Source organism: Sus scrofa, chromosome 9 (genome assembly GCF_000003025.6).
Source record: "Sus scrofa isolate TJ Tabasco breed Duroc chromosome 9, Sscrofa11.1, whole genome shotgun sequence".
NCBI lineage: Eukaryota > Metazoa > Chordata > Mammalia > Artiodactyla > Suidae > Sus > Sus scrofa.
The window spans coordinates 32,414,661-32,440,616 of NC_010451.4; the positions used below are offsets into that span (position 1 = coordinate 32,414,661).

The window sequence follows — 25,956 nt, forward strand, 5'->3', positions numbered from 1 at the left end:
CTTCTCTAAGCATATCTTCTCTGTACTTCAGAGTCTTAAAACAGGCCACAAGGATTCTATTCCACAGATTCGGCTGCTCCAGGCTGCTTTAGTATTTACCCCCTCTTGTTTCCTACTGTTGATGATTTTCAATGTTAGCATAGCTTGGCCTGAGAGTCAGAGAACCCACACTCTGCACCAAGCTCTGTGTTACACCATGGAGATACTGCACAGGACAGGAGAGTTCAGGTTTTAGAGCTCCTTGTCTGTGACTAGTTGTGGACATGGAGTGTGCATTCACTTGGTGATACAACTGACTATTCATAAAATCATCTTTCCTCACCTATTCTTCAAAGCAGGATGCTTTACCCTTGGTGTCAACTGGTCACAGAACATATGGGGGTTGACATCTTATTTCTTCCGTTGCAAATATCTGTCTTTTCAACATTGCCATGTGGAATCCTACTCTTTCACCATGCTGAAATGGACCTTTCTTTTAAAGGCTTCCTCTTGGCTCCCCTAACTATGTTTTCCTGTCTGGGAAGTTCCCGTGTGCTCAGTGTATTTGCTCATGAGGAAGAGTTGAGTTGACATTTCTGCTCAGAGTCACCGATGTGAATCATTGGCTTTTCCCCATCCTGTGTGAGGACCCCTGAGCATGTGGCAAGACCTAACCACATATAAAGCTATGGATAAACATATTACATCCTTTTGAAAGAAGGGGTGGTGGAAAGCTATTTTCTTTCCAGATAAACATGGGAATATTATGGAATAAGATGCAAACTTTTAATCTAAAACAGATGTCAGAGTACATTTGTGCTTACAGTGGGCTGTACCAGATTTCTGTGGGAACCAGTCCTTTTTTTCTTGTGGTCGGGGATATAAAATGTTGAAAATTTTATGTAAATATAATTTTATTCATAAAAATGTGAGAAGCACTATCCCAGCTATTCCCTAGGGAGTGGTTTTCCAAGAAGTTATCTTTATAGATTTTAACATAGTAAATACTTTAAACCTTAATAATTGTGACATATCATGAATATATCTCTAAGTAAAGGTGAACTATTTTTTACCAGGGAGTTAGAATTCCTTGATAATTTGAAGGTATTTTTTATTGTAGTGATTTTTCAAGATCTATTTCTCCAAAACCATCCATTCACTCATTTTTTACAATTCCTTTTTAAAGCAACATCCAGCTATATTATGGAAAAGTAACATCTGTAAGTCCAAGTTGAGAAAATTAAAACCTATATGTCACCGAGAGATACTGACATTCTTTTTTTCTTTTTTTTTCTTTTTTGTCTTTTTGCTATTTCTTTGGGCCACTTCTGCGGCATATGGAGGTTCCCAGGCTAGGGGTCAATCGGAGCTGTAGCCGCCGGCCTACGCCAGAGCCACAGCAACGCGGGATCCGAGCCATGTCTGCAACCTACACCACAGCTCACGGCAACGCTGGATCGTTAACCCACTGGGCAAGGGCAGGGACCGAACCCGCAACCTCATGGTTCCTAGTCGGATTCGTTAACCACTGCGCCACGACGGGAACTCCACATTCTTTTTTTCAATCAATAGAGTAGTAGGTCTCATTATAGTGTACATTAGCAACCAAAATTTACTCAACCTCTAATTAAGATTTCGTGGAAACTGACCTTTTATTCATTCTAAATCTTTAAAAATTGTCAATCTAAGAGTCAGATCTGGTCTGTAGTCCTTTTGGATCATTTGATGTTTTAAAACCAGAACATTTAACATATAAAATCTTCCTCCTGGCTTCTCTTCAAAAATCAGAGGATTTAAGAACACAGGCCCCTAGTACCTATGGTAACAATTGACCAGGGCTAAGTGGAGACTGCCATTTTTATACATGGCATCCTCTCCAGGTCATCAGGTCCTCAACACCCCTACCTTGAAGAAGAAGGTAGGGGTGTTGGCTTGCCTAAGCATTCAAGTTGGCAAGACTGATTCACTCAATCAGCATTCCATGCATCAGACATTTTTAGATATTGTGTATGACACGCTGTTCTGTAACTAGCAAGTATATTACTAAGCCCTAGCTCCTGCCCTTGGATACTCAAATGTTCCGTACAGCAGATACAGAAATGAATCATTACATTATGGTGTTGTAAAAGCAATGAAAGAGATCTTGATGAGAACTCTGAGGTACAGCAACTCCAGCCTGGAGTGGAAGGAAGGGTGGAGGGAAGGAGTCTCTGGAGAGATACGCCTGATAAAAAAGGAGACGAGGGTAATTCAGGCAGAGTGACTATCCACAGTAGTCATAAGTATCAGTACATTTATTGTGAGAGCACAAAGGCTGGGAAGAAGATGAGGGACATTTGATGTTAGAAAAAGAAAGAAGTCAGACTGTAGAAACCAGTATACTGAATTGTCCCACAGTAAGGTCTCAAATTATATGTGGTGTCAACGAGCAAATCTACATAAAGGACATTACAGTTTACTCTCATGTCTTACAACATGAACATTTTTGTTCACTGTGGATTTAAATCTTTCTAAAATACACAGCATACATCTCCCCTCCCCTTCTTGCTCAGAATGCTCAGTTTACGTTTCTTTTGATGACTCAAGAATAGTATTATAAACGTCAATGATTATACCATGCTCCCAATAAAATATCAAAGTTGTAAGAAGGACTTTTCCTCCTACACCAGTAATACTCAATTTTATTTTATTTTTTCTTTTAGGGCCACACCTGCGGCATATGGAGCTTCCCAGACTATGGGTCCAATAGGAACTGTAGCCACTGGCCTACACCAGAGCCACAGCAACTTGGGATCCAAGCTGCATCTGCGACCTACACCACAGCTCACAGCAACATCAGATCCGCAACCCACTAAGTGAGGCCAGGGATTGAACCTGCAACCTCATGGATCCTAGTCGGGTTCGCTAACCGCTGAGCCATTACAGGAACTCTATAATACTCTATTTGAGTAATTCACCTTTAAAAAAATTTTATATATATATATATATACACAGGCAAATTGAAAGTAACTGAAAAGTAAGAAGAAGCCTCAAGTACCATCTTCTCATTGGTTATTTCTGGTACACTATAGGCTAGAATAAAGGATCAAACTCATTATAAATACATACATGATGTCTTTTACTTTGGTTGGGATGAGCACTTATAAACTGTAGGCATGAGCTTCACGCCAACACTTTTACTTACTCAGAACACCACCGCCCTTTTTTTCTTGTAATTTTTATGCAACTCTTGAGTATCTTAGCCATCAGTGGCTCCACCCCTTAATCTTCTACTTTACATTGTGGTAGGTATCAAAAGGGAGAGAAGCCCTGGGCTGAATAAATAGAGTATATGCTGTGTTTATACAAGCCTCACTCCTCTCTCTTCCACTCAGGAAACCATACGAAAGGTATATCAATACAGAGGATTCTAAGGATTACCCTTAAATCTCCTAAAATTTATTTTTTTTAAAAAAAGAGCAAATTCCTTTAAGATTTTGGCCCTTCAACCTTGTTATTAATGAATTGCGTGGAGTACACCTCATAAATGCCTAAGATGCACCATAATATCACAAAAGGATGGGATAAGTGAAGTGAACCTGTGGTGAAATAAATATCTTGAGAAACTAATATTCCAAACCTTCTTTGATGATGAGTGGCTCCTAATTCTGATTTCTCCTCCTCCTCTAACTCTCCTGAAATGGATAGGCCAGGTCATAAATGAGAAAGAAAAGTAAGGAATTTAAAAATAAAGCACTGAAAAAAAAAAAAAAAGGTGAAAAGAGGAAGAGAAGAAATGCAGGAAATCACCCAGTTTCAATGGGATTTGCTAAGATTTGAATGGGCAGTTAAACATTTAGTAAAAATAATTTGGGGGCAGTCCCTAAATTCAAGGAGCTTATGACTTCATCCTGAGTCCCAGAATATTGCCAGGGTAAATCCCTTTGCAAATCATGTGTTTTAAAATTCCTTCTCTATTCTCTTTCCTTTTTACTCCTTTCATGAAAATGCTTCTTTCTATACAACCTGAAGTTTATACTTAAATTTTGCCCCAGATATTCCTACCAAAAATCTTAGTTTGCATAATAAGACAATGCAATTCATACTCAAATGTAGCCACCTCCTGTTCTGAGTTGAAATGTCATAGGAAGCATGACTTTGTCCTTGTTTCTGGCCTTTTGGAATATGATATTGGAAGTGGGTGCCAAAAATATCTTACCAGAGCATATAGAGAGTAAAGGTTTAGAGTCTAGATTCTGGAGTCAGACTGCTTGAGTTTGAATCCCAGCTCTGACAATTACCTATGTGTGACTTTGGGAAAGTTACTTCAGTTGTCTGGGCTTACATTTCTTAATCTACATGGAGATGACAGTGGGTGGAGGTATGATTTTTGGAAAAGGTAAATATGGTGCAGTTGGAGGCTGCAAGGTATACCATGTGACCATGGGTGGGCAGGCTGGGCAGTAGGTGTGGGCCCTGATGAAGAGGCAAGAAGAAGATGGGCTGGGATGTGCTGAGCATCAAAGGTAGCTCAGAGGGAAAAAAATAAAATACCCAGAAAACACAGCCTACTTTTATTATTTTATATTAAAAGTATCATCTTAAACTGCAAGAAGGTCCAATAACCCTACCTCATAGGGTTATAGGGCGGTTTAAATGAGTTAAAATGTGCAAAATGCTTAGGACATAAAGCCAGATACTATAAAACTCCTAGAGGAAAACACAGGCAGAGATTTATATCTCTGACATAAATCACAGCACTATTTTATTTGTATTTTTTGTCTTTTTGTCTTTTTAGGGCCACGCCCACAGCATGTGGAGGTTCCCAGGCTAGGGGTCTAATGAGAGCTAGGGCTGCCAGCCTACAACACAGCCACAGCAACACCAGATCCAAGCCACGTCTGCGACCTACACACAGCTCATGACAACACTGGATCCTTAACCCACTGAGCGAGGCCAGGGATCAAACCCACAACCTCATGGTTCCTAGTTGAATTTGTTTCCACTACACCATGACAGGAACTCCAAATAACAGCAATATCTTTTTGATCCACCTTCTAGAAGTAATGAAAAGAAAAAATAAAAATAAAACAATGGCATGTAATTGAATTTAAAAAGGTTATATGTTTCCTGCATGGTGCTATAGAAATGCAGACGGTCCATCCACACACACTGTAAGGTCCAACTGACTCCCGTACCTCAACCCCCTGGAAAGAATCTAATGTGAGAGAAACTGAGTGGCTCCAGCTATTCTAATATCTTCTGCTGCTAATTTGTTTTCTAACTTGTCAGGCCTACAGGCATTCTACAAATTCTTCTCTCGAATGTTGTGTAATTGTTCAATATTAGAAGCCATGTTTTGAACACTTCTTTATGAATATTCTAGGTTACATGCATAAGAAATTCTCTTGGGTAGCAGCTCTCAAAATTTGGCATGTATTAGAATCACCTGGAGAGCTTGTTAAACTGCAGGCTGCTGCACATAGAAGTGAAATCTAACAAACAAAAACAAAAACTGAAAGCACAGATACAGAGAACAGAGGGGTGGATGCGAGAGGAAGAGGGTAGAGGGGTGGGCAAAATGGATGAAGTGGATCAAAAGGTAAAAGATTCCAGTTTTACATAAATAAGTCCTGAGGATGTATTGTATAGCATGGTGACTATAGTTACTATTACTGTATTACATATTTGAAATTTGCTAAAAGATTAGAAAGAAAAAAGATTTGTAACTATGCATGGTGACGGATGTTAACTAGACTTATTGTAGTGATCCTTTTGCAATATATACACACTTGAAGCTATGTTACACACTTGAAGCTAATATAATGTTATATGTAAATTATAACAGATAAATAAATAAATATTTTATATAAAAGCTTGAGAAACACTAGGGTTTAAATTTTGCAACTCAATGTAAATGAATAAAATTAAAATTAAAACATTCATTATTGTATAAAAATTTCCATACACAAATACTCCTCTCAGGCTTTAGTAAGCCTCAGTTGACCTATTTATTCAATTTTTTATTCAAAACATAATTATTGATTGTCTGCTATGAGACAGGTGCCACTCTAGGCATTAGGAATATAGTGAAAAGAGACTCCAGGTCCCTTATTCACTGAGATTATACACTAGCGAGAATACAAGGGGGAAAAGTCAAACATCATTTCAGATAATGGACAGGCAAATACTGGTAAATTTAGAGGCCAGTTGACTCTAACCCCCTATTTCTCACAGCAAAGGACACTTTGTCTCCTCTCTCACTGCCTAGGAATAAATAGTAGCAGTGATTATTTCCCTTTTTCATAGCCAAAGACACAGTGAGAGAGAAACCACGTTCCTTGCCTTTAGGTAGGACAAATCTTCTGGCAAGGCAAGACCATGCTTCATTCAACCAAAAACACCTATTTTGTTTTTCACATTTTAAGATCTTTAAAAATTAGACTTTATCTTACAGTGGTGATGGCTTCAACTGGATGAAACAGTAACAGCAGCATAAAGCACCACTGGGCTCTGAGAGCTGTGTAGAGCCTATGGCAATTTAAACACTAATGGTCCAAAGTCAGAAAAGAATACCTTTGTAAAGTATTTAGACTTGTACTTGGCACATGGGAACAGCTCTATGTACTATCTATTAGTGTTATTGTTGTAATTATTCTAATAACAGAAAAATTTTTTACTTTAAAATTTTATATAGATTTTCTTTTGTTTCGGGAAAGTTTTATAGGCTTATCAATACAAAGCCTTCAGGAAAAAAATATATTGTAACATGATGGTTCTGTGAAAATATTTCAAGTAAAAGGAAGTAAAAATTTTTAATTAAAGAAGACATATTTTTAAATTAATGGTGATGAAAATATAATTTTATTTACAAATGTTAATTTTCACAATATATTAGCAGTGACATTCTTTGGACTATTTTTATGATGAAAAGTTTCAGATGTTAAGCTAAAGATATGTGATGGAATATATTTTTTAACATTCTTTTAACATAACCAACCCAAACATCATCAAAGCACTGTTCTAGGTGTATGCCAAAGAGTGAAATTGTTGGGTTATAAGATATTCTCATCTTCACTTTACTAAATTTTGCCAATTCTTTTTTTTCTAACAAGGTTGTTTCCCTTTGATGTATACTTCCACCAGCTGGGTATAGGATTTCATTGATGTATATTCTCATAGATACTTGATGTTTTCAAGCTTTTTTTTGCCAATTTAATGGATGTCGGATGGTATCTCTTTGTGATTGTTTTGACATTTTCCAGATTATCATATGACTGAGGATGGTCATTGGTTATTTGTGCTTCTGCAGCAGTGAGAAAGCTGTGTGTATTTTTGCCCCTTTTTTAGGGAATTTATAAATTTGTCAGTATTTTATATGCTGTATCTTTTTCAAATCTGTAATCTTCCTTTTCTACTTGTGGTATCTTTTGGTAAGCAGTTCCTTAATTTTTATATATTTAACATTAATTTATGTTTTATGGTTTTTTTGTGTGTCTTAGGAATCTTTTTCTATCCCAAAGTCATTAAAATTTTTAGAAGAAAATGAAAGCAACTGTTTTTCCCCTTAAATTTAAATTCATCTGGAGTAGATTTTTGTGTAGGATGTGAGGTAGAGATCCAAATTCTGCTTTTATATCTCCATAAGAATGTCCAATTTCCCTACCACTATTTAATAAAAAATCAGCTTTTTACTCATTGATTTGCTCAGCCATCTCTTTCATGTAGATGTAATTCTATCAATCAGACTATTATTATCACAGTAGTCCAATGCTTTAATTATTGTAACCTTAAGATGTATTCTGATATTTGATAAGACAAGTTCTTTCAGATGATTCTTCTTCAGGATTGCATATTGGCTATAATTTGGCTCTTTGCACATCTGTGTAACTATTAAATCAACTTGTCTATTTTCTGGAAAGAAAAAGCCTTTTAATTTTGACTTAAATTATGGTGAATTTATAGATTAATTTTAGGAAAAATAACTGACATCTTTAAAATATCAAGTTTTAATATCTGTAAAAACAGTTTAGTACATTTGTATTTACTGGAACATTTTTTACTGTCTTTCAGTACAATTTTAAATTGTATTCCATTAACGCCATGAGCATTTTAGGCTAGATTTAGTCCCAATGACATAAGTATTGTTTTTTTCAGTGAGCTGTAATTTTCATGATTTCTAACAGTTCATTGCTGATACAAATGAATGTAATTGATTTTATATATTGATCTTATAACACATCAGTGTTGAACTCATATTATTTCTAATATTTGTCTATGGAATTCGGGGCCTTACTATATAGACAATTTATGTTAATAATAGCGGTTTTAGTTTTCATTATTTCAGCTTTATTGTGGTATAACTGACGTATAAAATTATAAGATATTTAAAATGTACACTGATGATTTGACACATGTGTATTGTGAAGGGATTCCCTCTACATAGTTAATCAACACATCTATCACCTCAAATATTTACATATTTATCTTTACTTTTTTGGTGAGAATATTTAAATTCTATTATCTTAGTAGTAAATTTCAATTATACATTACAGTATTATCAACTATAGTAACCATGTTACCTTGGATCCTCAGACTCAGACTTTATTAATCTTATATCTGAAAGTTTATATCCTTTTACCAGCCTCTCCCTATTTCCCCATCCCCTATCCCCTGGCAACCTCTTTTCTACTGTTTCTCTAAATTTATTATTTTTTTATAGTCCACATATAAGTGACACCATGCAAAATCTGTCTTTCTCTGGCTTATTTCACTTATCATCATGTCCTCAAGATCCATCCTATTGTTACAAATGACAGGATTCCTTGCTTTATCATGCTGACTAGTATTCGATAATACATGGAATCTTCTTTATCCATTCATTCATTGATGGACACAAGTTGTTTCCATACCCTGGCTATTGTAAATAACACTGCAATACTTATGTAACAATGGTAGTTTTATTTCTTCCTTTATAAACTTATCATTTTTATTTCTTTCTCTTTTCTTCTGTGCTTGCTAAGGCTCTAGCAACAATGCTTACAGAAGCAAAAATGTGTCAGACTAAGTGAAGTAAGTCAGATAAAGACAAGTATCATATATCACTTAATATATAGAATCTAATAAAAATAATATAAAGGCACTTTTTAAAAAAACAGAAACAAACTCACAGATTTCAAAACCAATCTTATGGTTATCATAGGTGAAACCATTGTGGGGAGGGAAGAATTGGGGGGAGGGGGTTGGGAATAACATATACACACCGCTGTGTCAAACAGGTGATTACTGAGAACCTACTGTATAGCACAGGAAAACCTACTCCGTAGTTTGTAATGCCCTATATGGGAAAAAAGAATGGATATATTTATATGTGTTACTGATTCATTTTGTTGTACACCTGAAACTAATACGACATTGTAAGTCAACTATACTTCAATAAAATTGAATTAAAAAAAAAAACATTTTTCTACTGCAGAAAGAAAAGGTCAGAATATTTTCGGTAGATTTGGGGTGATTCCTGCTTTGTTGAATTTTATTGGGATACTGAAATTGATCAAATGTTTTTTTCCTTTTTAAATGTTATAATTGAAATGATCATATACCTTTTCTCCTTTGATTTATTGATCTGAGTTAAATATATTATTTACTTGGAATTAAATGCTGAGTTTGGCTTACTGATGTTTTGTTTAGAAAGTTTCTCATTTATGCTGATGAATGAAATTGTTTTATGCTTTCTTTCCTAATACTCCTGTTTTGGACTGTATATCAAGGTTACAGTGGCTCCCCTATATGAGTCCATGTGGGACGGAAGTGATCCATTTTTAGGAAATGTGTTAAAACTTATTTACAAAACTTTCTAAGCCTATCTTTTCTTTATGAGAAGATTTTTATATAGTGATTAAATTTCTTTAATAGTTATGAAACTATTTAGGCCCTCTATATCTTCTTGACTCAATTTTATTTCCCCTCTACCAATTTGTACAGCTGTATACTCTATTTCTATTATTGCATAGATTTCCTTTGAAATTTTACAATGTAGAGTTAATTTTAAGTCCCACCCTTTCCCAGGCAACACAAGGACTTCAGAATTTCTTTAAGTCTGAAAATCCTCTCCAAGTTTACATAAAACTGTTCAGTATTCTAATTCTATCCTCTTTTTAAAACACACGAATTAGGCAAAAGTATTATACTATAGGAGAATTATTATTTAATGTTACCCACCTATTTATCAATTTCATTGCTCTCATTCCTGTGATAACATAGATCATCCTCCTAGGATAAGTTTCCATCTTTCTGAAATATAGCATATATATCCTCTACAAGTTCTTTTTATGTAAGTATGTTGGTAATACACTCTTTTGATTCTTTTCCCCCGCAAATGTCTTTATCTCAAACTCTTTCTTGAAAGGGTATGTTTCTGAATACAAAATATTGATAAGACTTTGGACAGACATTCTCTTATCTTCTACTTTCCATTCTTTACTGTTGAGATGTTTGCTGGGAGAAAATTCTCTTTTCTTGATAGATAAGCTGTACTTCTCTCTCTGGCTGCTTATAAGATGTTTTTAGTGAATTTTGTGTAATGTATTTTTAGTTCATTATATCTAGGTGTGGATTTCTTTTTATCCTATTTGATATGTGCTGTGGCTCCTCTCTATATGGAGCTTCATACTTTTCATTGATTCTGAAAAAAAGTCATTATTTTTCCAATTGTTTCCTCAACTACATTCCCTTTATTCTTTGCATATGGTACTTTTAATATATGTAAACTGGTCTTTCCAATTCTAGCCTCTATATCTCTTAACCCCTCTCATTTTTTACATTTCTTACATTTCTCTACTGCATTTTAAAAAACTGTTTAGTATCTATGTCCCAGATTATTAATTCTCTTGTTAGCCGCACTTAATCTTCCGCAAATAACTCTGGTCCACTGATGCTTTTATTTCAATAGTATTCTTTTTTAATTTCTGAGGGCTTGCTATTTCTGTTGACTCCCACTCATAATGGTTATTTTCTTGTGTATTTAAGGTAAATTAAATATATATTCACAATCAAAGATTACCAATTTATAGAGAATCTACAGGACCAGGATTAATTGAGGATTATCAGGTCCAAGGCAGAGTCTCCAGACCACGATGCTGACACTGGCACCTGATTTGTGGAATTCTGCCTTTCAAGAGCGCTCGCTGTTCACTGATCCTCTGATAGAAGCCTAAGACTTGTGCATACGTGTGTTTGCATAGAGGGGTTGGGTTAAAGACGTTCCTTCTTCCTACAAGCACAAAAATACAAATTATGCAGAATCTAGTTGTTTTGTAAAAGGATGACCACCAAGATTATTTATTACACTGTATCACTGGAGGCAGAATCACAAAAGAGTTTTTCAAAACCTTATGATATTCAGAAAAAGAAATCCAGCTAAGTGACAAAAAGTTTATTTAATAGCAATATTAAAGCTTATTTAATACCCTTTCAGAAAAGTTTATCCCATAGAATCTTGAGGTACTTAAAAAGGACAAACTACCTCCATAGTCTCTGAAAATACAGATAATTCAAATCAGGAAGAAGGTCAACAGTAAGATAAAAATAAAATTCAAATAAATTAACTTTCTCTTCTAATTTAAATATAAAATTATTGCATCATGTTTTGATTTAAGAAATAAACTGGAAAGGTAGTTTTTCTCATATATGTTCTCATAAAACAACACATTACTCCTCTGACATCTTAAAAAGCAGAACACATAGGTTCATCATTTACTCTCCGAAAATATATCAATAATAGCACCTTGTGTTTAGCAGGTATCTGATAAGAATTTGCTGAATTAAAACACACTATTTTTCAATCTATCTCGTAATATCTGATTATTTATATTATCTTAGGAAGAAAATGAATTTTTAATCTCATTTTTGTGCATGGATGAATACACAGTAATGGTTTTCTTGATTGAAATTAGGTTTAGTTCCTAACTCTGGTTTTCACAGTGAATCTAAAGTAGTTGAAACAATAGGTTTCCCAAACTGACTATATATTAGAATCAACTGGGGAAATTTTTTTAAAGTATTATTCCTAGCCATGCCTCCAGATATACTGATTTATTTGGACTCTTGTAATTACTAGAAAATCGATATATTTTTAAAGTATCCAGGTGATTCTAATATATAGCCAGATTCTCAAACCACTGATGAAAACATCTTTTAATTCCCATCATCTGGTGTCCTCATATTCAGATAAGAGGTTGCTGTTTTCTTTGTATTTATACCAGCCAGTATGCAACAGCTTCCTTAAGCAGTATCTCACAGCAGTCCTCTAGTGAGGGTGTATTGTATTCTTCTACAAAAGAAGGAGAATGAGGATAATTTCTAAGTCTCCCTGAGTATAAGGGTGATTGAGATACAATTTGAAAATAATTGGAGTTCCCATCATGGCTCAGTGGTTGACGAATCAGACTAGGAACCATGAGGTTGTGGGTTCGATCCCTGGCCTTGCTCAGTGGGTTAAGGATCTGGTGTTGCTGTGAGCTGTGGTGCAGGTCGCAGATGCGGCTTAGAACCCACGTTGCTGTGGCTCTGGTGTAGGCTGGAGGCTACAGCTCTGATGAGACCCCTAGCCTGGGAACCTCCATATGCCATGGGAGCGGCCCTAGAAATGGCAAAAAAAAAAAAAAAGAAAAAAAAAAGAAAATAATTGATCTAATTTCTAGAACACAGGTTACCAGGAAAATCAACTAAATGACTTTGTAAGTTCTACCCAGGCACAATGTGATACAAATCAAAGTTACATTATCATTAACATGTAACTTTTGGACCATTTTTACTTAATCATTTTTTTTTCACTTTCTTGATTTTAAGTTGGATTTTAAGACTTTTCTGGACAAATAAGCTTCGGTCTCAGGAAGTTCAGCTTTCACAAATTCTTTCAAATTAAATAAAAAGTCAAATACTTTTCCTCTTGCTATTCTAGTTAGTACAAAAAAGATTAATCCCCATGGGTCTTCTATCAACACAATGTAAAAAAGTAAATAGCTAATATTCCTATCTACCTATTTATAGGATTATTTAAAAATATTTAACTGGCACAATTTGGGGGATAAAATACATATCACAAAGCTCTTAGAACTCATTAAATGACCTAAACTGCAAGAATATAAAACACCAATACCGCAGTATTTCTGAAAAGGCTAAGATGAAAACATGGTACCCTGAAGGCAAAGTCTTACAAAACTGTATGAGGCCCAGAGAGAAAAGAATTTTAGAGATAAGGCCAGTCCACTGGATTCTCTTTGTCTAAGGAAGACACTATATTCCTTCATCCAGTGAACATGTATTGAGTCTCTGCCAATTGCCAGTCACTGTCAATAGACTGTACTCCTGCCCTCACGGAGCTGCTATTCTAGTGAGAGGAAAAAGTACCAACAATGAGGGTCAAAAGTGAACCAAACAAGCACACAAACAAAACAACCAAATACGAGTTCAAGCACAGGCTCAGATTTTTGAGAGCTATACATTCTTAGGCAAGTTACTTAAACTTTCTGAACTTATTTCCACATTTACAAGTAGAAATAAGATCACCCATCATACAAATTTGCTGTGAGGATCAAATAAGCTAATATAAACAAGACAAAAGACTGGCATAGGTTTATCTGTGTTTTAAAGTTGGAGAACAAAGGTCAAACCTCTCAATTCTGGACAGATAATAAAGGATATTGTCTGCCATATAATCTTTCATACCTCACCTTCTCTTTCATGTACCTTAACTTGAGCACACCAAACATCATATTTCATTGATTCTAGGCCGCATATTTCTCCTACTTTAATTCCTTTGCAATAGAACATGTCTTATCACCTAAACCTTCTTGCAACACTGCCAGCCAGGTGTCAGTCATTAGCATGAAAGTTTTCCATTGCCACTGCCTGTATCATAAGCAATGGCACCAAAGTTTCAGCATGGATGACAGTGGCTTGAAAATACATCCCAGAAACAGTAGCTAAGCATTCCTTTCAAGCCAAAGAAACAGATACATGTGTGGATGTGCATGTGTGTATTGGGTAGGGTGGCGCATACGTGGGGAACAGTGGTAAATCCGAGTTGTTCAGCTACATTTGGGAACTGCTAAGTCAAAATAGGCTAACTCTATATAACGGTAAAGTCAGTTTAACTGCCTAGCACCTGAAGCCTTTGGTCTACCATGGTTTCTTTGGATTCTTTAAAGAAATGCTGCATCATCGATGTCTTTTGGGGACAGAGAATAAGACTATGTGGAGAAGCATGAACACTGAAAATTCTGAGTTGAAAATAACTCAGGAAAGTTCATCTCTGAATGTGAAGAAGCTTTAGGAATATCTTACTTAACCAAATTTATTTTGTTAAGATTTGCTTTTATATGTGCATAAAGAGTTACAGATGACCCAAATCTATACCTAATTAAGTATAAAGAACTATTTTAGTAATTATAATATAAAATCTAAGATACACTTTAATTGATATCACTTTTTCTGCTTGTTTTTTTTTTGGAGGCATATAAAATATCAGGGCAGGTTAAAATTGGTAGAAACTTATGCTCTATGAAATGTAGTGGGGGTTCCCAAATATGATGCTTGGCACATCAAAGGAGCTAAGTAAATATTTATGGAAAGAAATCAATGCATTCTTCAAGACAGAATACAGTGTCTGGCCCTGACTGCCCCTTTAAGAAAAGAGGTCCTGCAGAAACATTTTTGGGGGTGGCGGGAGAGGATTCTCACAGTGCCTAGAAATCAGCTTTTCATAGCAATCACTGCCACCCTTCAATCTATTCAATGCAAAATTCTGTTCTTAAGAGATTAACACAGCAATAATAAAAATGAGTTTTATCTGTAACAGTTTAACGGCCTAAAAGAATCTTTAAAAGAGCTTCAGAAATCATGTCATTTCCAATTCTTATCATTACTCTGAAAATAATTTTGGTAGTAATTCCCATGAAGAGAATGCTTCCCACTTTCGTGTGGGGCTTTTGTGCTGACCCATTACACGTCACGACAAAATATTCTTTGTGCCACAACCAGAGCTTCTGTAACTGACACATAAAATCTGCCTTCAACAGGCAATCAATCTTAACATGTCTGTCTACAATATAATTGATTTCTAACAATATATACTTTCAGATGAATACCATGTAAAATGTTAAAAATTATACAAACCCTGCAATGCCATCCCCAGTTTCATACTACCATTTGAGTCATGTCAGTGTTTCTGATAGCATAGAAAGAGTTTCATCCACAGGATGGAGAGAAATAAAAGGTAAAAGAAAGCTTCATCTTTCTTTTTCTTTCTCTTTTCTTTAAAGAGCCATGATAAATTTGTGGACCAGTGGTAAAATGAGTAAGTAATCTACAGATTACTTAGTTTTGATACACCCATAATCTCCCTTTGGTGACAAAGGTAGTTTTTCAAAAGCTAGTTTCACTGTTTATCTAGATAAAAGAATCTTCCATTCCTTCCTTTCTTTATTCTCATTTCTGTCAGCTACTGGGTGTGTAATCCTTGGCAAGTCACTTAACCTCTTTTTTTGCTGGATTTTTTCTTTCTTGTTTTCTTATCTGTAAAACATCAGTGAAACAGAGATTAGAAAACCTCATGTCTCATAGATTTGTTATAAATATCAAGTGAGTTAATACCTGTAAAGCACTTTGAGAAAGGCCTCACTCATAGAAGCCCCTAATAAATCTAGGTGTTATTTTTATTATTACCTGACATAATCATATAAGGTCAACAAATATGAATAAATAAAGAGATTAATGAATTAGGGAAATAAGTGGAATATAAAGCTTGGGATTCAAAGATGATTAAGATTTCAATGGAAAGAATAAGTAGAGGTAAAACATACTTATTACTGCTACTCATAACCTTTCTTCCTGTCTCCTCCCCTCACCAGGGTATCACTTACAGACAACGAGCACAGAATAGGAATCTTGGTTCAATAGCTCAGAGCTAACCAGGGACTTCGCAAGTACTTACAAAAAGAGAGAGGAAAAGGAACAATGACCACACATGCAGCTGTGATGGGCCCAGGCATGATTATGGGATGCTGAAAGAGTAAGGCACTCTCTGCAACTGCCAGCCCCCCTGTCCATGCATTCCATCCTGCACGCTCAAAAACAAACTGGTTTTTTGTCCATTTGACAACAACTTACCAGCTGTGTGACTTTCTGAACATCTCTTAAATTTCGGGATGCTCATGTGTAAAAGGGACATGGAAAACAGCTAAGTGGCTGTTCTGAAGAGTAATGTACATTTGTATGACAACTAGAAAAGGACCTGCTGCAGAGTTCATGTTCAAGAAATGTTAGTCCCCCAAAATATATGTAAACAGTTTAGATGAGTCCTCTACAGAAAGAGCAACTTGCCTGGAACTGTAAATAACTCTGGTCAACATCATTGCTTCTCTTTGTGCTGGCTGAGTTATCTGAATTAGGTTGAGAACAGTGAGGCTGACATACATATTATTTGGGCATCTATCTGTAATATTTATTTCTATATGCTGCTTGAAATGGACATTCTATAGGAAATGAGATTCAATCCATTCCAACAGCTTAAACAGCATACCCAAGTTTTAGACGCCAAAGTTTAATTGAAATCTGACATACAGATGAGGACTTCTCCATGTACTGAAAGCCAACAGAAGATTCCTAAACAAAGAGCAATCACAAATGGTAATTTTATCCAACTGGATCCAATCATACTTAGCATTTTTTTGTGAAAGAGGGAGAAAAGTAAGAATGGGCTCAAGAAAATGTTTTCCTTTTATAATTTACTCTCTAAGAGGCAAAGATGAATTGCCTTATGAAGTTAAGTTACTTATAACTCAATGGACCTAACTGTCTAGAGAAAAAAAATTACGTCATGTCTTCCTAGAGGTAAACAAACACTATGTTACAGAATAAATGTGGGCATTTCAGCACATTTAGCAGTAACTCCACAACCTACAATGTTAAGCCCTTATAAAAGATGTTTCCTGGTGATAAATTGTTATTCAGCAGATGGTGATTATTTCAAACCAGGGGAGATTTGGAAACCAAATAGGTGATGGCTGCCATGCAGAACACAGACCTTCCAAGTGGTCAATTAAAAGAGACCCACCACTAATCCAAATGGCAGCTGGGGGAAGATGTTGATTCCCAAATGAATAAGGGGAAGCAGATCCAAAGGTGATTTTGCTTCTTCCCTGCAAGCACAGCAGCTTCCGAACTGCAAACCTTTAACCAAAGTTCAGGGCTTTGCACTGTGATTATAAATACTGGGATTCTCTCTGAATTCTAAACCACTATATATGTTTAAGAAATCATATATCACACATACTCCTTGTGCTTGATTTCATTTTTCATTTGATAAGTATGTTCTTATAGGGAAAATGAACCTTTGATTTTATTTGGAAATCCCTTATACCACTTTGGGTGTCCTGTTTTTTCAAGGTAATTGTCCCTATGTGTCAGCATGAAGCTATACTTCTGTGGGTAAGTGGTAGGGTCTCTGCTTAAAAGAGCAGACCAATCTAATGTCAATGATTCAGGAAAGAAGGAGGTCCTAGAAAACGAAATGGTGTTTGAAAGGCATATTTTACACTGAATAAAGGGGCGGGGGGGGGGGCTATTCCTTTGTCTGTACAGGCTGAGACTGACTATTAAGAGCTAGACTGTTTGGGAATGGCCTGAGGAGGGGAGGACAGAATGCTCTGTGCCACTTGGAGGAAGCTTGGGGTAAGGCAGGGGTCAGTTCTGATGAGATTCCATAAATGAGCTGCAAGACAGTGAGAGTCAGCCAGGAGTTTTACTCTGTATGTTAATTCTCTTTGGTTAGCCCTAAGCACTTGACAAGTATGGATAAAGATACAGCCTCACCTTTGGTGAGCAGAAGGGAAGAGCCTGAGGCTGGAGCTAAAAGGAGAGCAGCATGGTAGTGGCATAGTGATTAATGACAGATTCCCCGAAGGTGAATCTCAGTGCAGAGGCAGCTAAGATCTGATATCTCCCATACGGACATTCACTCTTCTGCCTTCCTTAGAAGACTCAGATGCTATTTTGTGAAAAGAGGTATCATCACTTTATTCCTTAATGGAATAGATATTGATCATGTCTTTGTTGAGGAATAAATTCATTTATACCTTCTCTCTGCCAGACACTATGCTAAGCGTAGAGGGATGAAGGACAGCCCCACCTCCAGAGGCACGTGGTCTAATAGAAAGAGATATGGGAACAACTAAATGCAGAAAAGCATAACAGATGTTTGAATAGATATATTTATCAGACATAGGGAAGAAAAAATGATGGAGGGATAACAAGCATATAGAAATGTAATATGATTCAGAGACCTGAGTTTCAAAAGAGCTGTGTACTTTATCATTAATTATAATGTCAGAAAACATTTTCTAGCCGGCAGTCTGAATTTTTCATTCCTCTATTAATATGGAAATGAGTCCAAAACATATACTTTTTGCCTGGAGAAGGGGTTATGTAGGGGGATTCTATTTACCTGTGGTCTCTGACATTAGGTTCCCTCTCTTAACTCAGGTGTTCGAAGTTTGGGTCCTAGGGCTCATCGATGGGTTTCATCCAAAACCATCCTGAGGGTCAATAAAACTTTTAAAGGATTCATGACCCATTAAAATTTTCTATTAAAAAAGGGCATTATTGTCTCATCACACTTGAATTAAAGTAAATTGAATTAAATTAAAGAATCTCTTTGGGTTTCTCCTAAAACCATGTATTCAATAACCTTTGGAATCCCTTTGTTGTTCATATCTATGTTCAAAGAGACCCTACCAGCAATGGAGCTCTGACTTTGTATAAAAAACTGAATAACTAGAGGGTAAACAATGCTTTATATAAAAGAAAAAGTACAGCTCTTATAAGTTACACATTATATAACCTAGATATCAAGAAACACTAGGAGTATATTTCCATATTTTGAATTTCAAAACTTAGCCATCCAAATCTCATATATTTTGGTTCACTTTCAGTATTTCTTATCTTTAGTGCTCTCCAGTTTCAATATGATAAGTTTAAATGGGTTTGTTTTTCTGTATTGCACTAATATTGCTGTACTTCATAAAAATGAGAATTAATCTTTTCTGGAAAATTATCACCCATTATCTATTCAAATGCCTCTCCCTCATTCTCTATAGTTTCTCCTTCTGGAACCCCTATATTCTTGTTTTTTGGCTCAATAATGTTTATATTTTCCATTTTTTTAGGTCTCCACATTCTGGGTATTACCATCAATTTTACCATGGCTAATCTGCATTTTAACACTTCCAACTGAGTTTTTTTTTTAACTATATTTTTCACTCACAAGTTTTCTATTTGATTTTTTTTTAAATAAGTCTTAGGGTTTAATTTCTTACATATTGTCAATATTTTATACATATTTGTTTTATTTTCTCTTTCGTGTTTCTGTATTATTTCAAGTGCTGAAGGATCCAAAATTGCTGTTATGTTTCATGTTAACTCATCCTCTTGGATTGTACTGTCTGCTAACTTTCATTCTTTTTTTTTTTTTTTTTTTTTTGCCTTTTTAGGGCTGCACCCACAGCTTATGTAATCCCAGGCTAGGGGTCGAATTAGTGATGCCACAGCCATAGCAACACCAGATCTGAGTCGTGTCTGCGAACCTACACCACAGCTCATGGCATCGCTGGATCCTTAACCCACTGAGAAAGGCCAGGGATAGAACCCATGTCCTCATGGATACCAGTCGGGTTTATTACCACTGAGCTAAGACAGTAACTCCTGCTAACTTTCATTCTTGGTTGATTGTTTTCTTATGTGCTTTGTCATGTTGTACAGCATATCTTTAGCAGAGCTTGCTGTTTTCTTGAAAATCCTAGGCAGTCTAGATTTATACTATTCTTTCAGAATAGTTTTCTTTTACTCTTTCATGAGCTTCAGGGGTATTTTTCAGCATGAAGATTTCTAGGTCAGTTAGGTAGCATAAGAAACAAAAGCAAAAACAGAGTCACATGACATGCAACCCCAAAGAATAAAATTCTTAAGTTTCTTTTCCTCTTACTAGTAAAGTTTCTCATTCTCACTCTGTGCTGGTGGCATATTATTCTAGCCCAGCTTTTCACTAAAATAACGGTCCTTATTTTATGCAGAAGAAAAGGATGTCTCAGATTCAACTCTGTCTCTTCTGGGACCAAGGCCTTAACTTCTCTCTCCGTCATGGGTGTGTATTAGATTCCAACCTCCTGGTCACCCAGAGCCATAATCCCCAGGACAACCACAATCCTAGCTCACAGATTATACATGAATTTTAGCTTCTTTGCTTTTGGCTCATGGTAATCCCTTTTCTTTTTTGCAAAATTGGGTTCTATCATGTTAAAATCATTTTAAGCATCTTATCCAGTAATTCTAGATTTTTGTAACCATAACTTTTTAAAAGAATATCTCAGTCTACTGTTTCACTTTTGTTTACAGTTTACTGTTTCATTATTCATAATTACTCAGTCTTTTCAAGCAGAAATTTAAGTTGGACTGTGTTTCAGATCCTGAGAATTTAGATACACTTAACATTTTTTATGCCCGGAATTCTTTTCCATGTTCTGAAGTGATGGACTAGAGACATATTTTTAGGTTCTAAATGAAGGAATTCTCTGATACACCTCCTGGGATATACCATGTCCTGCCAGCCATGGACCATTTCCTGCTATTCATCATTACAAACTGATAAAAATAGACTGTATTAATCGATTTCCAATTAAAATTTTTGAAAAGGGAGAATTTGAATCTTATTTTTCTTCTAAACACCACTTCAAAAAGTTACTTCTTACACTTAAAGCCTGAGAATATGTAATTGTTCTCAACCAAGGTTATTTGCCACAATTTTCAGTAGCAAGATCCTCATAAATATGTGGAAAAATCTTTCTACATAAGTGAACTATGAAACAGAGTTTTTAGCAACAGTCATAGAATTTATACCGCAGAAATGACAATTTGCCAAAAAATGTGATCTTATAAGGGAAAAATTGCAATGATTTGAGATAATGGCAATACCCATATCTAAAGTATACTAGCGACTGCCACTTTCACAAGTAATATGCCTCCTAGGAAAATATATGCAATTGTTAAAATTATAAGTCAAAAGCATACGGAAGGGCTTATGTGTATTCTCTACCAGAGGGAAGTAATGTTTTTAGTTTTTTTTCTCATAACATCATAGGTGTGAAGTTCTGTTTGTGGGTTAAAATTTCTCAGCTACGTGATTATTCAACTGGAAAAAATAAAAACCTTGCCAGAGGAAACTGATGAAAAGTAACTATAGAACCTTTTGGAAATAATAGATTTGGACAAGACCAAACCCTTACTCAGAAACATGAAACATTCTTAAATTATCGTACCTCTGACATGAAAGAGGGTGCTCATTATGAATTGAGGCACATTAAAATATTTCTATTCAGTCTCCGTGTTGCCAAGGTCTATCCATTAAGAGTGATCCCAGATTGATCCTGGGTTCCTGAACTATGAGGGAAAAAAATGCTTCTTTCTAAATAGTGGATAATATAAAAACTAGATAAATCAATAAGACAGGAAATCATGTTTGAAGAAAGAACTGGGGAAAGTTTTTAGTACAATTTGGAATTACTACTTTATTTAGTCTCTCTGACTGCTAATACATAACTACAAGGTTTTGGAATCAAATTATTTTCCCACACAGTGACATGTGACTACAGAATGATCAGGTGATATAAATAAAAAAAGATATTGTCTGTGGAACAGCCTAATTTTTATTTTTTCATTTTTTTATTTATTTTTTTCTTTGCAAGGAGGAGACTAAAGTCTTTCATATGGAATTTCCCAAGTTTGGGATAGAATCAGAGCTACAGCTGCCAGCCTAGGCCACAGCCACGGCAACGCAGGATCCAAGCCACATCTGGGACCCACACCACAGTGCACGGCAACACTGGATCCTTAAGCTACTGAGCAAGCCAAGGATCAAACCTGCAACCTCATGGTTCCTACTTGGATTCGTTTGCACTGTGCAAGGACAGGAAGTCCTGGAACAGTCCAATTTTTAGAAAGCAATATAGCTTCTATAAGTTGCTTAACTTACCTGCAGGTAACATTACCAAACATTAGTAGATCACAAATCTAAGTCAATAAAAAAGTCCATCTATGTTTTAAACATACTCTCAAAGCAAATTTGAAAATAGCTGTATTCAGAATATCCAGAATTCATTTTTCTTCTATTCTTTCTTGGCATTTATTTCCTTGTTACTCAAAGAGTGCTCCACAGACCAGCAGCCTTCACATCTCAGAGACTGTTAGAAATGCAGAACTTTGGGATGCACCTACACCCCACTGAATCAGAATCTGCATTTTAATAAGATCCATAGGTAATACATATGCTCATTAAAGTGTGTGAAGCTCTTTAATAAAAGATAAAAATATTTTGTAGTTTAACGTCAGGTTCAAGATTTCTTTCGGGGGTAATGACAATGTCCTGGAATTAGACAGTTGATGATTGTTTCCCCAACTTTGTGCACATACTAAACACCACTGAACTGTACAACCTAAATGAGTGGATTTTTTGATATGGGCAAGATAGCTTATTTTTAAAGGGCAAAAAGATAATAGTAAATGCTTTCAAACCATACAACACAAAGATGAACCGAAGAAGTTCCTTTTTTCTTTTTCTTTTATCTAGGGGAAAATTTAGATGCACCATTTTCCGGGCCTCACCTCTTACTGGGAAAGGAATTCATAGCAGGTCTTTGGGCAGCCCTGACCAAGGATCTGAATGATCTGAAGGTGCACCCATCTATCCTGACCTCATCCGCGCCCCCGTGAGAGAGGAGAAAGAGAGAGGTTTCTCTACTGCTGCTTACAGAACTGCTACCGAGAACTGCTTTACTCGGGGAAACCGCATGCCAGTGGATGTGACATGTCAAAAAACCAGAATGCTCAATCAACTAAAGGGGCAAAGAGGCAGAAACACCATCTGCCAGAGGCACTTGTGGTCTCAGGCATGTGGGGGTAGGGAAGACTTCTCCCACATTCAGGCATCTGCTCACCCCTGACACCCTCCCCCCACCCCCCAGGCCAAAACAAACTCTTCAGATTCTTAAATAAAATCTCGTCTCGTTCGTAGTTAGAGTGCATAACAACCTTTCCCGCGGCTACAATTACGAATTTCCGCGCCCTGCGCTTGTAACAAGTAGCCTCCCGCGGACGCCCTAGGTACAAGCTTCGCGCTGCCAGTGGGGAAACCTAGAGGTTCTTTTTCTCTGACTAAATGGGTAGAACTCAGAGACAGGGGAGAGGACGTCCTGGGTAAGTCCCCCCGCCTCTCCCCTTTCCCACGCACACCTTGGAACCTTGCAGCGGTCCCGCGGCCGGAGGACCGGTGCGCAGAGGACCTGAAGGGCTACGAGGGCATCGTGCAGACGGAGGGCACGCTGGTTTTCCCAGTTCCCCAGGCGGGAATGCGCAGCAGCGCGCAGGACCCTTAAAGTTCCGGTCACCTCTCCTACAGAGGCTGAGTCACAGGGGGCGCACTTCTAAATAGTCCCCAGCCCAGACCCTGCATTTGGTGTAGGGTCTCTTTGAGGAAGCGGGATTATATCTAGACTGCAAACAGTGCAACACACTTGATCACTTAGAGTGGCATCGGTACCCTACGGTCATTCTCGCACCTACTCGAGGGTGTGTTCCCCAGGAGCCGACCTCGACCCGTGCGATCCCTCCGCTCACTCAGGACCGGGCCGGGGTCGCACGGCAGTGGAAGAACAGACGCCGAGACGCGCACGGAGCTGCGGGTACTCTCTCGCTAACTTACGCCTCCCACCCGCAGCCCGCCCAGTCAGCCCGCGTCGCCCGCACTTACAAGCTGGGGTAGTAACCGTAGGGAAGCAGCGGGGGCTGCGGGTAGCCGTCGTCTCCCAACTCCGAGTCCATGAGCAGGTAATCCTGGCTCTCGTTCCGCCGCGCGCCGGCCCCGGCCGCGACCCGGGGAGAGCCGCCCCTCCGGGGCCCGAACGCCGGGCTCTGGTTCATGGCGGGAACGCGGGACGGGCCGGGGTCCAGCTTCTGGGAGAGACGCCTCAGCAGTTCTAACTGGGACCCGGTGCGGAGGGGTCTGCGTCACCCACCGAACTGGCCAGGGCAGATAGGTGCCCACGGGGCGAGGGTGAGGCTAGGAGCGCGGACGCCCGGCGCGCTGACCTCCGCGAGTGGCTCCGCCGCTGGCTGGGGGAGAAGTCGTCATCTAGAGGGTCGCAAAGGGGACCTTGTCCGGGGCGGGTCAAGCCGAAGGGATCCCACAAGGGAGCGGCTGGGACTCCCGGGCCAAGGGAGAGCAGGCGGGGTGGCGGGTGGCAGCGGAGCCTGAGAGCGGAGAGCAAGAGAGACGGAGCTTAAGAGTTACTATGTCAACGGAGACTCTCCAGCCCTCGGCTCCCGCCTTCTTCCCCCGCATCCTCCGTCATGATCCCACCTTTAAAGGGATCAGAACGACGTTCCAGAAAGCAGCCAAAGCCTCTCGTGTAACCACGACTTTCAGGGCCAAGATGAACTTAAACTAGGTGGAGCAACACAAGCACTTTGGCGGGGGGGGGGGGGGGGGGAAGTGTCTGCTTATTTAGGAAACATACAAATTAAGAACTTTCTAGGAAGCTCCTCTTAAGTAAGACAGAAACAAAAAAAAAAAAAAAAGGAAACCTGTTTTTTAAGAGACAGGAGCCTCTTCTTTCTTCAGATTGACCTCATTTTCTTAGGACATTTTCCCTTCCATTCCCAACCCAGACGTTATTATAACTCTTTTGTTTAAAACGAACAACCCTTTAAGTTCCCAATGCCAGATGTTCCCAGTTCCTGAGCAAGTCAACAAAAATAGGCAAGCCTTTTCCAATAATACTGATAAAGGCCAACAACCTGCTTACTTCAGAGAAAAACTTTCCTTCCCTCACTGCAAATGCCAGAGTTATTTCTCTGCCAGATGTTTCGCACATTTCTGAACTGTTTACAATTTTAAGACTTATGCAGAATCTAGTTTAAGACTTAGTTTTAAATTCTGATTTAATGTTCATATACGTGCTAAGTAAAAACAAGGACGAATCAGTATCTGTAGTAGGTCAAGCAGTTGTCAATTAGGAATCCATTCATTCATTCAACAAATATTTAATTGATCCCAATTGTGTGCCAAGCATCATTTTAGGAAGTCAATTTAGCCAGATAAGACACCTCCCCTGCAACCTTCTGTCTGCCCCCTGTCTGCCTTCATAGAGATTTCATGGAAGAGGAGACAGATTAAACAAGCAAATGAGAAATCATCAAAGACAAAGGCTACAATAAAACAAACAAACAAAACCAGGTTGGGAGTTCCCACTGTGGCTCAGTGGGTTAAGAACCCAACTAGTATCCATGAAGATTCGGTTGGTTCCCTGGCCTCACTCATTGGGTTAAGGATCAAACAGATATTGCCCCAAGCTGCAGCGTAGGCCAAGATGCATCTCGGATCTGGCTGTGACAGGTAAGCAGCAGCAACTCTAATTCCACCCCTAGCCTGGGAACTTCCAAATGCTGCAGCCAGTTCAGCCCTAAAATAAATAAATAAGTAAAAAATAAAACAAGTTGATGTGATAGTAGTTGGAGAATGACTACTTAAGCAGGTGGCTTTTCCAAGCAGGTACTAGTTACATGGAGATGGACAGAACAGGAGCCAGACATGAGAAGATCAGAAGCTGGTTGCCATAGGAGTGAAGAAAAGCAGGTGGTCTGAAATTCTGCTGATAAAGGTACTTTGGCTTCCCATTTTCAGGTGGACAATTAAATGGATGTTGGAAGTGTGAAAGCAATCAACCTGATAGACGAGAAAAGAGGTCACAAATTTAGAGCTTTCAGCTTTACCAGTACACTAAGAACTAAAGCTCACAGCATACAGGAACCATTGTACGCTGGGGGTCTGGTTCTGTATTTGTCACTGGTATGTGGAATGAGTGAATGAGCGGATAGATGGAAGAAGTATAG

The 25,956-nt window shown here is 37.7% G+C and overlaps 1 protein-coding gene and 1 long non-coding RNA gene across 4 annotated transcripts in view; one reads left to right on the top strand and one right to left on the bottom strand.

Annotated features, from left to right (window-relative positions):
- The window catches only part of TRPC6 (transient receptor potential cation channel subfamily C member 6), a 106,417-nt gene extending 81,893 nt beyond the window's left edge, over positions 1-24,524 (bottom strand). The window contains exons 1-2 of one of the 3 annotated variants that reach the window (XM_021062700.1): positions 24,425-24,505; positions 23,816-24,315 (exon numbers count right to left, since the gene is read on the bottom strand). In XM_021062700.1, the coding sequence (XP_020918359.1) occupies positions 23,816-23,985 (170 nt within the window). In that variant the 5' untranslated portion in view covers positions 23,986-24,315; positions 24,425-24,505. Of the gene's footprint in view, positions 1-23,815 lie in introns of all 3 variants that reach the window. The other 2 variants (XM_003357256.5, XM_021062701.1) reach the window with 2 other exon arrangements.
- The window catches only part of LOC110255424, a 189,569-nt gene continuing 185,476 nt past the window's right edge, over positions 21,864-25,956 (top strand). The window contains exons 1-2 of the long non-coding RNA XR_002335613.1: positions 21,864-23,892; positions 25,616-25,724. This is a non-coding gene — a long non-coding RNA (uncharacterized LOC110255424). The remainder of the gene's footprint in view (positions 23,893-25,615; positions 25,725-25,956) is intronic.